Source organism: Protopterus annectens, chromosome 1.part1, assembly GCF_019279795.1.
Source record: "Protopterus annectens isolate FY-2018-M chromosome 1.part1, PAN1.0, whole genome shotgun sequence".
Lineage (NCBI taxonomy): Eukaryota > Metazoa > Chordata > Ceratodontiformes > Protopteridae > Protopterus > Protopterus annectens.
The window spans coordinates 671,482,444-671,496,831 of NC_056726.1; the positions used below are offsets into that span (position 1 = coordinate 671,482,444).

Genomic DNA, 14,388 nt, shown 5'->3' on the forward strand with positions numbered 1-14,388 from the left:
CCATTGTGTGAAAAGAAGCCACTGAAGAATCCTCATATGGAAGCGCGCCAATGGAAGGAGGAGGATGGCAGCTGCCATGGAGCCTAGAGTTTGAAGGACATATTTGACTTGTATCCTCTTGATCTGCATTAGGACTTGCACTTGTTGACGGATAGTGGACACTCTTTCCAGTGGTAACCTTGCGAACATTTCCTTTGTGTTTAATTCTGCTCCTATGCAAGTGATAGACTGAGAGGGCAACAAGGCAGATTTTTCGAAATTTATGGTAATACCTAGCTGGGTGCAAAAAGTGATTGTGTAATCCCGCGCTTGTAAACGTTGATGCCTGGTGGCAGCAGTGAGGAGCCAGTCATCTAGATATGGAAACACCTGGAATCCTTGACATCTCAGGTGAGCCGTGACCACTGGCACACATTTGGTGAACACCCTGGGGGCTGTGCTGTGGTGAGACCAAAGGGCAGAGCTCTGAACTGGTAATGACTGGCCCCCACCCGAAAGCGAAGAAATCTCCTGGAGCGTCTGTCCATCTTAATATGGTAGTACGCATCCTGAAGATCTATCGAGCACATCCAATAGTCCTGACCCAGAAAGGGTAGAATGGACTGTAGCGTGACCATCCGAAACTTTGCTCTTTGTACAGATCTATTTAATTTGCTGAGATCCAGAATGGGTCTCCAGTCCCCTGTCTTTTATGGTACCAAAAAGAACCTTGAGTAAGTTCCGGATCCGAGCTGGTCTGCGGGGACCTCTTGGATGGCTCTTTTTCTTAGCAGTTTTGAAACTTCTATAACTGCTTGCTCCCTCAGCTTGGGTGGAACATCTGGAAGGGCCTTTTTTGATTGTAGGGGGCACTGAAGAAAGGGAATTCTGTAACCTCCGGATATAATGGATAGTACCCATCTGTCTTTTGTTAATTTTTGCCAGGCTCTTGGGTACAGTGAAAGTCTTCCCCCAACTGACTCCAGAGGCAAGCAGCCGGGCAACCCTTCAGGGATGTTGGAAGGGCTTGTCAGAGAAGGATTCTCTGTTGCCCTGGTTCTGCGGACCCAACTCTGCCACGAGGGCGGCGTCTATTATTGTTATTTCCCCCTCTGCCTCTGGAGGAAAAATCACTACGTGTGTCAGGCAAGGCTCCCTGAGATTTGCGGAACCACATCTTCCCACTCCTCTGATCCTTGGGGAAGGATCTTGAGGGAGTGGAAAAATGGACTCCGAAGGCAGAGAGTGTCTTGCCTTCTTGTTCATACCTAGTCAAAGCGTCTTTCACTTGTGGCCCAAAGAGAAAGGAGCCATCAAAGGGGGTGTTGGTGAAGGATGCTTGAAAGGGTTCTGCAAAATTACACAGCCGCATCCAAGCATGCCTCCTGAGGGCCACAGCAGTGCCCGCGGCTCTACTTGCTCCATCGGCAGCATAGGAAATGAGCCTCATGGAGGAGTTGCCTACGGAATTAAGAGTCACTAGCTGGGAAGTTACTTTGGCTTGTACTTCCTCAGCTGTAGGATCTTGAAGGGTATCGCCTAGCTCTTTTAGGAGATCCCTCTGAAGATGAGTAAAGTGACATAAGTAGTTCAGGGACCTCATGGAGAAGGTCGCTGAAGCAAACATTCGCTTTCTGTATCTGTCCATTGTCCTAGACTCCTTGTTATTAGGAAGATGAACAGATGAAGAGATCTCTGCCATCTCTTTTTTAGTGGCAGCTGCTACCACCATGGCATCGACAGGCACACCCTTAGAAAGGAACTGCTTATCCTAGGGGGGGCTGTAATAAACTTATTTGGTCTCCTCGGAGTTGGTTCCGCTGTGTCCGGAGCTGACCACACCTTTTGAGACACTACAGACATAAGTGGGTCGAAAGGAGGAGAAACCCAGGAAGTGGAAGGTTGGGAACTGAAAGCATCCAGGAATACGGACTCATCCTCGGTAGGGGCTAGGGGAGTCCAGTTCCCCCTCTGCCTAAGCATTTCAAGGATGCTCGTGAACAAAACATCTTCAGAGGGGGATCTCGGGGAACCTTCCGATTCATCTAAATCCGTATCAGAAGTGACAGACTCTGGGGGAGTCAATGTGCTTCCTCTTAAACTTCTTCTTCCAAGGGGGCTCCTCTGAGAGATCAGCAGAGGCCTCAGAAGAAGATGAAACACCCAATAGGGTGTCCTGGACCATTGGTTCCCTACGCTTGGGGTCTGGAGGAGGAGCAGAGGTTGGCACAGACACTATGGGGAATGGAGCTGGTAGTGGAGCTGACTCAGGGGACAGCACGCTCCGCATGACCTCAAAGCATTCCTGCTTCGAGGAAGAGAAAGCTCCGGTTCCGAAGAAATAGGAATCTTTCTCTGTGCTGAGGGGGACGGCTCCAAGGCCGATGTTGGAGCCGAGCTCACCTACGCCGAAGCTCTGAGAGGGAGAACGGGGTCGGACAAGGGTCCGATGCCACTTCCCCCCTCGGAGCCAACGAGGAAGCCCTGGCGACCAGATTCCTCGATCGAAGGAACTATCGAGGTAATCGGAGCCGAGGTCAGAACCGGAGGGGATATGGTGATCAGAGCAGATGGTTCCACTACCCGAACCTCAACGAACTCCGACTCCGAACTCATTGGAGTCAGAGGAGGAACATCAAGTGAATTGGACGGAGCCGATACTTGTTGGAGGGCTGGACAATAATTTAGCTAGTGCCTGCGACTTTAGCAACCTACTGACTACTCTCTCCACATCGTGATCCGACAGCCTAGAGGATCGAGAGAAGTGAGAGGATCGGAGGCTATGCTCACTTTGAAGTAATGGAGACAGAGGAGCCGAATGGACCGACTCTAAGGAAGGGGATCTCAGCCTCTTGTGACTCCGTGAAGGCTCCGAAGCATCCAATGGAGCTGACGGGGAGGTTGTCTTGTCGGTGCCAGCCAGAACCAACTTAGAAGGCAAATCCTGCACAGGAGTCTGCTCCGAGGGTGGAGCCGATGGCTTAGTGGATTTTGGGGATTTCACTGGCTGAGAACTCTTTGCCGGTGAATCCTGGGGTTTTAACAGACCCCTAAGAATCAATTTGTTCTTACGCTCCTGCAGGACTCTTGGACTAAAAGCATGGCAAACAGAACAAGAGTCTTGCAGGTGAACAGCGCCCAAACAGTAGACGCAACTAGTGTGCCCATCTGTCAGAGACATTTTCTGACAGCATGAGTCAAACCTTGAATCCAGAAACCTTAGCTTCCTTAGACATGAATGTACTAAAAAAGGAAGAGTAAGTAAGTAAATACAGACAAAAAACAGTACTACACTAGACAAAACACACCAGTACTATCTATAACTATGAAACAATCTAAGATGTAATATAATTAATTTTTTTTTTTTTTTTTTTACAATAAGGGAAAAAAGAGAAAAGGAGAGCCTCTAAGTTAAACGGCTAACCTAGGGATGGGGGAGGGGTGGGGAGAACACTCTAACTTAAATGAGTTCTATCAAAAGGGAGAGACACTATAGAAAAAAATAACTACAACACGTACAACTAACTCTAAATAGAAAAGATACTAGAAAATGTAAATTCTAAAGGAAAGTTTACACAAAAAGTTAAATATACGAGCCTGAGCCACAAAAATTACACCCGCGCAGCTGAAGCGGCAAATGAGATCTGGGTAGCTATCGCTAGGCATTGTGGGTAGCCTAGAGCCAGTAAACAGCTCTCGAGCTATTGAAGATGGCCAAGTCAGAGCCAAGGTTCATAGGTTCATAGGTTTATACTAGGCTATCTGCCCTAAGGCATTTATAAGCCTAGCCCAACGTTATGTGGCTTACGCCACCCCTTATGTTAGAAATAATGTGCCCATTAGTTTGTTGTGCCTCTGTCCAGCAGTGACACAGAGATGATTCCCGGGGTAAACCTACAATCTCCCATCCACCGGTCAAGATTTCTCTTGAACAGAGTCAGCGAGGTGCTCTGCCTCACATGGACTGGGATTTTATTCCACAGCATGGGGAGTCTCTGGGTGATAAATCTATCCCTCCAGCACGTCCTATTTATATCCGTGCTAAGGTTTAAGTCACTTGCTCTAGTGGTTCTGGTGGATTTGGATTTTTTGAGGTGGAGCATGTCCATTAATTCTGGGTTGGTCATGGCCTTGTATGTCAGGCACAGGTCACCTCTGAGCAGACGGTATGCAACTGAATAGAGTTGGAGTTTCTTCAGTCTGGCAGTATATGACAGGTTTTGGAGTCCCTTTATCCTTTTGGTGAGGAACTTTTGGGGTCACTCCAATTGCTGCAGGTGTCAGGTGTGATACATCCCGAATGGGGCACTGTACTCTATCATTGGTCTGATAAGTGAAGAGTACAGGGGAACAATGACGTCACTTGATCTGGATGTGAATCCCTTCATGATCAGATGGGCAATGTAGAAGGTCTTTCGAACCACTTTAGCAACGTGAGTGTCAAACGAGAGGCCACTGTCAACCTGGGGACCCAGGTCCCTGATAACCTCTTCTGTGCTTAGTGGAATGCCACCTATATGGTAGCTTGGGGTTACCTTGTTTTTCCCGAAGGGTATGACTATACACTTTTTTGCGTTTAATTTCAGGCCATGGCTCTGGCACCAGCTATCAGTTTCTGTGAGACCCCTCTGAAGGATGTCTGTGTCCGATGTACTATCCACTATGGCACCCAGTTTGCAGTCATCTGCAAACTTTGTCAGCCATAGTCCTCCTATGTTTGCCTGTACTTCTGAGAAGTAGATGCCGAACAATAGGGGGCCAAGGACTGAGCCCTGTGGGACACCACTTGTAACCGGCTTGGAGTCTGACATGGCTCCAGCAACTCTAACCCTGTGGGTTCTGTCCTTTAGCCAGTTTGCAACCCATCTTGTGACATATGGGTTTACATTTAAGCTGGTAAGTTTCTCTATGATACCCGAGTGGGGTATTGTGTCGAAAGCTTTGCAAGGTCAAGGTAGGCTGTATGGACTGCCTTTCCTCATCAATGGCCTTGGTAACTGTTTCAAGAAGTCGACCAAGTTCAAAAGGCAAGATCTGCCCTTGACAAAGCCAAACTGGGTTGGGTCCAAGGTCTGCAAGTCCCCTATGTCCTTGTTTATGAGGTCCATTATGATCCTCTCCATAGCTTTGCAGACCAGGCTTGTTAAGCTTATGGGGCGGTAATTACCAGGGTCCGTAGAGGCACCGCCTTTGTGGAGTGGGACCACAGTTGCCATACGCCACTCCTTGGGCACATATCCTGTGGTAAGGCTAAGATTAAACAGCTGCCTTATGTGCGGGTTTAGTTCTTCATTGAGTTCATGTAGCACACAGCCTGGGACACCATCCGGTCCCATTGATGCTGTGTTTTTAGCTTTAGAGAGAGCAGCTTTCACCTGCGCATTTGAGATGTCTGGGAGGCTACACTCTGTTGGGATAGTTCTCTCTCCTTTTGGGGAGAGGGGGGTGAAGTTTGCGCTGAACCTGTCTGCCAGTATGTTGGCAATAACTGTGGGTTCAGTGATTTTTGTATCATTTTGGACTAATTCTGAGCATATCTGGGAGTTTCCACCCAGGTTTCTGACATAGCTGAAGAAGGCCTTATGATTGTCTTTTGAATCTATGGCAATTTTTTTCTCAAAGTTGGCCTTGGATGATTTTATGTGGGATCGTAGTTTCTTGCTAGTACTGATCAAAGATGCCTTCCCTTTTTGGGATTTTGCTCTATCATGTAATAGCTTTCTCCTCTTATTGTAAAGTTTGTTTATGGCTGGGGTCCACCAGACTGGACGTTTGCCCTTGGTGGAAAGAGTCTTGGTTTTATTTGGGATTGCCTGATCCATGCAGTCCTGAAGGTGTTCATAGAAGGCATTTGTAAGGGCTTCCGCAGCTTGGGTTGTGGTTTCCATTGGCTCGGCGGCCTTGAAAGATACCACACCGTCTTGAGTAGTGTGAAGTTTGCTTTAGAGAAGTTCTTCACTGTGGTATTTTTTGTTTGGGGTGGGGCGGGATGTGGATTTCTAGTGAGATTAGTTTATGATCTGATCTCACCAAAGAGGGATATACTTCCGGTGTGGAGCATTTTGTCCCCATGTTTGTGATGATGAGATCTAGTATATTTTCTCCTCTTGTGGGGACGGTGACTAGTTGTTCCATGGCATTTGAATTTATGAACTCCAGGAACCTTTGGGCTAGAAAGTTGGGGCTTGAGTAATGTTCCCAGTCTATATTCAGGTAGTTGAAGTCACCCAATATGATGGTGTTTGGTGATACATTTATACCCTCCAGTGTCTTCAGGAAGGCTGTGTGTGTTTCCTGAGTTTGAGAGGGTGGCCTGTAGCATGCTACAAATTGTAGAGCAGTTTTGCCTATGGTTAATTGAACCTGGATGGTTTCCGATGCTTCGTGCGTAGCCACCAACCTGGAGGTGTGGGTATCCTTGATGAATATGGATACACCCCCTCCTTTTGTGGTATGGTCCGGGTTTTGGGGCCGGAACGCATGATATGAGGTAAAACCTGATAGTGCCGGGGTGCTCTCAGGAGCCTTGAACCAGGTTTCAGTCACAGCACAGACATCGATGTTCTCCATACTGAGAAGGGCCTCGAGTGCGTGCATTTTGAGATTTAGACTTCGGGCATTGAGCAGCATTACCCTTAGTTTCTTCCCTTTTTTATTTTCTAGGGTGGGAGGTTTAGAATTCGAGCCTTGCCTAAAAAAGGCACTATGGGGGTGGCAAGAGCCTTAGCCAATATCCGGAATCCCAGGGGTGAAAGGTGCAAGCCGTCCCTTGCGAAGCAGCGTGGCTTGTCAAGCATGTCATCCCAAGCAGACAGACACTGGATCCCCTTTGAATGATACCAGAAATTAAGCCAATTGTTAAAGCTGATCATCTTGTCACTATATTGTGGCATCATTCGTGGTGAAGGAAGGATACTGCTCAGGGTCATACCTGCCTGGGCTACATAATCAGAGAGCTCCTCTATGTCTCTTTTCATGTAGTCCAGGGAGGTACGTCTCTGGTCGTTCACACCAGCATGGACAATGACTGTGTCATACTTGTACTTGCCGTGAAGTGACCTGAGTGCTTGTGTTATGTGGCAGATTCTAGCGCCCGATAGGCAGCTTACCGTGACCTTCTCCTTGTTCAGCCTGGTGAGTGGGACGTCAGTGTGCCTGACTATGGAGTCACCTATGACAAGTATGTTTGGTGTTGTATTTGGCCTTAAGGGCAGTGACTGCTCTGCACACTGATTTTGTTTTTTATGTGTTGTTTGTGTGGTGTCTTGAGTTTGCAGTTGCTTGGGTGTCTGCTTTGGAGGCCTCTGCTGTTTAGGTAAATTTTTACTCAGAGCCTCCGAGTATGTCTTAGTGTGTTTATGTGTTTGATTCAGTGGTGTGGTTGAGTTATGTGAGACTTGTATTGTGGTGTGTGTAGTTGCCTTCTCCTCCTGCCTGGTCTTGCCAGTCCTGAGTTGAGAGAGCTCAGCCTCCAGTTTGGCTAAATAGCTGCATCTCTTGCAAGTGTCAGTGTTATGTGGGAGGAGGAGAGGGTTGTCCGTGTACATGAGGCAATTGTAACATTGCCTCAGAATTCCCAGATTCACCAACTGGGCAGGAGAGGACGCCAGCATCTGACCCTTCGACATGCTAGAAAGAATTATGAGGTGGTATGAGACAGAAAAGTAGAGGGCTTAGCAGGGAAGTGGGCACTCCTGGGGGGTTTTGCAAGTGAGGGATTTGTATAATATAGGAGTGCTTGACCTGCAAAGAAAATGCTTATAAGACAAGGGATATGCTCTTAAGACAAGTGCTGAGCTTTTTGAGAAGAAAAAGCAATTAGGATCGGCTCCGATCCCAACCAGCAAGAATGAAGGCGAGATAGATAACTTAACATCACCAGTTCTTGCCTTTAGCAAATAGTTCTGACAGAAAAGAACCAGTTTTCTTCACAAAAAATGATGAAGTTGAAGGTATTCCCCAACAGGTACTAGTCTGCCCAGCCTGGAAGTGCAAGCCAACCATCAATCACTCAAAGCTTGCAAGAAACAGCTTACTTCAATGGCAAGAAGGTTATGAAGCTGTGGCACCCTAGCCACTGATTTTATGTTGCACTCTTTGAAGTGTACAGTGGTCAAGGAGGTGGAAGGTGTCCTAAAAATTTGGAAGCTAGCCGGCTTGTTCAATTCATGGCAGTAGCCCATATAGTTTAAACTACTGCAACAGTGATCTAATAATGAACACCGACATAAACAATAATTAGACTGATTAAATTAAGTGAAATCCAGAAGCCTGTATGATGTACACACACTTTGCTATAAACTTGTGAAGACAAGGCTGGAATATGGCAGCCAACACTGGACTCCATCAACAAAACTTGTAAATGAAAGACAGAACATGTTCAAAGAATAGTAAAAGACGACTAGAAGATCTGGAACAGCTAGAATACCATGAAAGGTTAATGAGGTCACATTTGTTCCTCACTCTACTATAGAAAAGTGAGGAACAAGCATATAAACTGTCATAATCTCCTACCGATGTATTCTTATTTTTAGCATTTGTTTACAGTGAAAGTCCGACTTGGACAGAGCCAATTTTCAGTGGAGACCCGGGGAGAAATGCACCAGACGCATGTCTTTGGAATGTGGGAGGAAACCGGAGTACCCGGAAGAAACCAACACAATTGCAGGGAGGACATGCAGGCTCTGCAGAGAAGGCACCCCAGCCGATAATCGAACCAGAAAGCCTCTTGCTGTGAGGCAACAACACAAACTGCTGTACACTGCACCATCCGTTTTTGGTTTGATTTGATTACTTTGGTCTTAAAAAGAAACAAAAAATCTGGAGTATTAAAGACTGCAATATTACAAATACAAGAACTACAATGTAGCTTTCAAAAAGGATATCAAATGATCATGAATAATTAACCAAAGGAAATCAGGTGCAGTACCAACACTGATACTTTCAAATCAAAATTAGGCAAACATATCTACATGACTTGTGAGGCAGGCATACAGAACAATGTCCTTATCTGTTTCTAATTTCACCTGACATGACATAATGACTAACTCAATATGACAATGATTCAGCTTTATAATACTGTTCTAATAATCCACAAACATTAGCCAAAGATCAGCAGTCCTTGTTTAACTCCCTGGTCAAACGGTTAAATGACAATAGACTACTACTTAGCGCAAGTAAAATGAAAATCATGAACTTTTTAAAATGACAGACAAAACCTAGAACCAAAGCCAAAATCAAGCACAGATTGAGACTCAAAAGATGGAAATAACTTGGGTAATGAAACAGTATCTTAGCAATGCATGAACATGTGGAATCTATCATCATAAAGTTTTACCAGAAGCTTAGTGCAAAGGACAGAATTAAACAAATCTTTACCCCACAGATGCAAAACCCATAGTCATGGCAGTACTCTTACCTGATTTATTACATGTTGCTGTTGTGCTATCTACACATTAATTCATGCATCACCACAGGAAATGCCTAAAATGGTGTTTTGTGATTTTACTACTAACTCAGCGCCATCATCATTAATGCAATTCAGGCTGTGTTCAATGACAAACTCAGTCTATGTACTAAAGTATAATGCATTCAGGATTACAAACACTCAACTCTACACACATGTGGTTGAGCTGTAGACTTGGTGAATAGCAGATTCTAGATGTTTCAAGTCTTCACTTGCTCTGCAAATGTTAATTTTAAGTCATTAGGCCTGAATATTTTTCTTAAGAATGAAGCAGCCTTCCATTTAATTGCAAGCCATCTATCACTTATGTACACAGTTAACTAGAACATGGAGCCGTAGCAACATTGGCTGGCACTGTGGCACTACCCCTGCTTGGAACCCCAACCCCAAGACTGATGACCAAACAAAAGTCTTCAGCAGCTTTGCTCCTTCCTTATTGATAAACTGTATTAAAAACCTGTTGTGTAGACAAGATAGCTCCTTGTCAAAATTCAAACACTGACTGCCAGTCTAATTGTTATTTAACCATCTGTTACTTCAACACTTACTGAAACTGTAGAACTGGAATGATCAGCACCTTTTCTATAATGCTAATATTGTCCTCTAACAGCCTGTGCCCAGGGCAGTGATCCTCTGCACATCCCTCCCACACCTTTGCTAGAGCATGCAGGTTATTAACAGATAAGGAAACGGCCAGACTAGTTTTAAAAGCCATACTTTTATATGTTGTCCAAATCTCCATTACCCCTCCATTTTTTCTGCATAGAATAGACTGAAAGATTTGAACAAAAGGGACCTGACATGGTTTAGTGTTTACAACATACTTCCTGCAAACTGAAACAAGGCAAAAGCAGTTTATTTCTTGGTAGGAAGGAGAGACATGACTTGAACATAGGCTTTTTTTCATAACTGAATAAAGTGTAAGAAATAATGATAACATTTTCTGTTTCAGAAAAGTCAATCACTACAAGAAGTTTGTGAAGAGGAGGATCAAGAGAGGCATGAGAAGATACTTAATCCACATCAGAAATTGGTAGGTAATTTGAACTGTTTTGTACTAGAGTATAATTCTGTACAAGATAAACTTCAGGAAACTCACTTACTGAACAAAAAAATCTCTCTCACACTAAAATCCATAAGATCTGTGATATTGCAAGCAAGGAGAAAAAAAGACATAGCATGTTGCATGATAAACCTTTTTTGGTAAATGGGCTGAAATCCATGGCAACAATTTAAATACAGTAACACTGTGTTCCTGTTAAACAAAGTAGAACCAATAAAGCAGGAAAAATGGATTCATACAATACCTATACTCTGCAAAGTACTTTGTTGGGAGAAAGGTCTGTCGACTTGATTTCCATGTGCAAATAAGGTCCTCAAAATTAGAAGTATGGCATTCAACTGATGGCCTTTCTGGAGGATCTGCATTTAGAGTAGCAATATATTACAAAACAGGCACCGATAATTACAGCTTCAAAAATGTCAAACTGAAACTTGCAGGAGATGCTTTCTTGAACAGCTACTTGGATTGCTTGGCTGGTCTTGTTGCATTCATAGCAAGACATGAAGAAGTTTGGTAACAGGTGTATACCACAGTCCTACCTCCTCTCAAGCATGGAAGAGGACCACAATAAAATATTGCATGTACTAGTATCACAAAGTTAATTTCACACTCATGCCTTATCTAAACGCAGAACTATTAATGGTTACACATCCAGTGTGCTTCAGAGCAAGACAGTCATGTTTGAGTAAAATAGAAGAAAACCCTGAAAATTCATGATTTTTCTTAATCTTTGTTGCCCCTCTGTTAAACAGAGGACATATGTACTTGCTACTGTGCTATAGCAATGAAACCAAGTGTAAATTTACATTTACCCAAAGAGTTAATGATATGCACCTAAATACCCAGCTCTAGCCTCTATTTTACATAATAGACCAAAAAATGAATGCAAATTCTTTCAAGGCTAAGGTCATGCAATCTGGTAGTAGGCACGGCTATTCATATTCTATTCCAGATTGCACATTCCCTTTATACGTACAGGCACTACAAAGAAATTTCAACACCTTAGATTGATCCCTTACAAGCTACAGTCAGAACCATTAGAACAGAAAAAAAGGTGCTTACAAGTGTTTTCTGTTACACACACTATGCTCATTCAAGGAGTTCTACTGTCTGCTATTACCATGCCCTCTTCAGTATCTCACACAAACACCAGTCAGTGTCAGATTTTTCAAGAAAGAAAAAGTTTACATTTTTAATGGGTCATATAAACTTGGCCTTGTATTGTGTTATATCTAGGGGGCGGAATCAACCACAACTAATTTACTGAATACTGAGGGGGTTTGAATACTGAAATTTATGCCACCCCGTTAAAAATGTACATTATGCATCTATTACTCTTTTCAAAGTAGATGAAGCTCTTTCTTTTACTGTTTTTTCTTCCTTTATTTTTTAACTTTTCATGCTGATTTGCTGGTTTAGAGTTTAAACAGTCAAAGTAACTAACAATATAGCACAATTTTCCTCATTCATGTTCTCGGTTTCTTTCAGTTTTAATGAAACAATTTATTCTTAATACTCCACTGCAATAAGAATGCATTTACTGATTATCCTGGTACTAAAGCAAATGCAGGACACCATTTTAGTTGGCAATATCTAACTACGAATCTGTTAACAGCTACCTTTCTTGTATATGACCCATGTTATATTTCCGCATAAAACTATGTGGCTATAAAAGCTGAGGCAGGCTCATAATGACCTCAGGCTGAACTCAACCTATATTTTATTGGGTTGTTTAATAATATATATGAATATTTTTTTAGATGCATTTCCAATCTGGAAGGCCAAAGAGTGATGCCACATATTCTGAAAGGTTCTGTGGTCCATTGTAACTGACTGTAATGACTACTGGAATATAACTCGCCCCTCCTATATGACCAGATTATCTACTGTTCAGTGTCAATACACCCCTCGCATACTTTATCAGTTTTAAGAATAAGTGGGCTGTCACTGTAGATGAGGCACAGCTGCTATAATGCCTCAGAATACCCATCTTAACCAGACCGGCCAAAGAGAGAGCCAGGGAGTGCATATCCATGGTTACTGATCTACTAGGGAAGAGTGAGGGACATTTAAATATTGACTAGGTGAATAAGACAAGTAACCTGATAAGCAATGCTCAGCTATGTGCAAACTAGAAACTCTAGAAGTTAAAAAAATCTGTCCAAACAGTAGACCACAAACCTTCCTAAAGAAAAATAACTGGTTTGGAGCCCAAGTGCTTAAACCAGAACAAAGGCACTTAGAATAACAGGCACAATAAGTCTTGACCAGCAATTACCAGCTCAGAAGGGTGAAGGCTATGCTCTACCCCCATAAGAGTGTAGACCAAAAACCTTCTTAATGTAAAATAACTGGTTTGGAGCCCAAATGCTTAAACCAGAACCAAGACATTTTTAGAATAACAGACACAATAAGCATCCAGCCAGCAATTCCCAGCTCAGAAGGATGTAAAACCTACCTCTCGTACCATAAGAGTGTAGACCACAAACCTTCCTTACGTAAGATAACTAGTTTGAAGCTCAGGTGATTAAATCAAAACTAAGAGGCTTAGACTAAGTTACAATGCAATCAGGCAACTAACAACCAGTAATAAATGCAGCAGATTAAATGCAACTGAACGCTAAGAATGTACAGCAAAAAGCTAAAGTAGGAAGAAGCACAAATACTGTAAAAGAACTGAATAAAGTGTGATTTTTTTTTAGTAAGTGGGAAGGGAAGAAACAAAAGATAATTCAAGTTTGAGAGACTAAGGGGGAGGGGCCTTCCCAGCTGATATCTCAGTACTCAGTAGAATGAGCTGATGAGATTGGACTGGGAGGAGTTTCCAAAATCAGATTTATAGTAGGGGCAAGCAACTCAAAAGCCACCAAGTTTAAAATAGCAGCGGAGGGGTGGTTGAGTGGGAAAAATCAAATGCAGACAGAGATCAGCAACACTCGGGCCTCTAGAGAATAGCAAGTCAAACAAGCACTACAGCTAAATAAAGATGTCACTAAATATTTGTAGTTAAATGAGGACTGCTATTTCACAGCTTCTCCCACTAATTAGCTGGATGTTATTCATTGTCTGCAAAAGAATTATTTTCTAACTGACGATAGCAAACAAATAGCAAATCAAAATGTAATATTAAAAAAAGACAAAATTAAAAAAAAAATACAGTTAGACCAACCCATAAGGACTTATGGAATGCCCCCTCCTTAATGCTAAATACAGACTCACCTGAGGAAATATAATAAACAATGTTAATTTGTATTATTTTCAGAAGTACACAGGATTCTGGGGACTTTCCTATTAAGAAATACAAAGTAGTTTAGAAATAAGATATTGAGCAAAAATACAAAAAGGTTCAGAGAGACAAAAAGTTAAGGATTAACAGCAAATTTAAGGAGAGTTAGAACAAAGAAATATATTTGTTACATTAAAAGATGCTATTAAAAGCAGCTCTAAATTATGAATTGCAAAAGAATCAGTAGATGAGATGCAAAAAGTTAACAGCTATCAGTCTAGGGGGAGGTCAAAGCACTTTGAGAAAAATGAACAATATTCTGATAAAAACCTTGGCACCTTTAACAAGAACAGTTTATATTCATAATGTTTAGAAAAAAATCTCAGTGTGTGTGATCACCATCAGAGCAACACAAGTGGATTTAGTTATGTTGTTTAAATCGGAGGGCAGAGGACTAATGGCTAAAGCACTGGTCTCCTAGGCCAGGGATTGTGGGTTTGAGTCCCATCTGGGGTGATATAATTTTAGTTGACAGTTGGAGCAGTGTGTTAAGTCCATCAGCTATAGTTCCTATAGTGTAGGATTAAATTCCCTCAGCCCTTATTTGCCTACTGAGTAACCTTGAGCAAGTCACTCAACCAGACAGTAATTGTG

General features: G+C 43.0%; 1 protein-coding gene across 1 annotated transcript in view; it reads right to left on the reverse strand.

The window, feature by feature from the left end:
• Positions 1-14,388, reverse strand: part of IL11RA (interleukin 11 receptor subunit alpha) — a gene marked incomplete in the record, with an annotated part of 3,068,236 nt that overhangs the window by 1,459,605 nt on the left and 1,594,243 nt on the right. Inside the window, 1 exon segment of the mRNA XM_044077548.1 lies at positions 10,753-10,867. Coding sequence (XP_043933483.1) covers positions 10,753-10,867 — 115 coding nt within the window.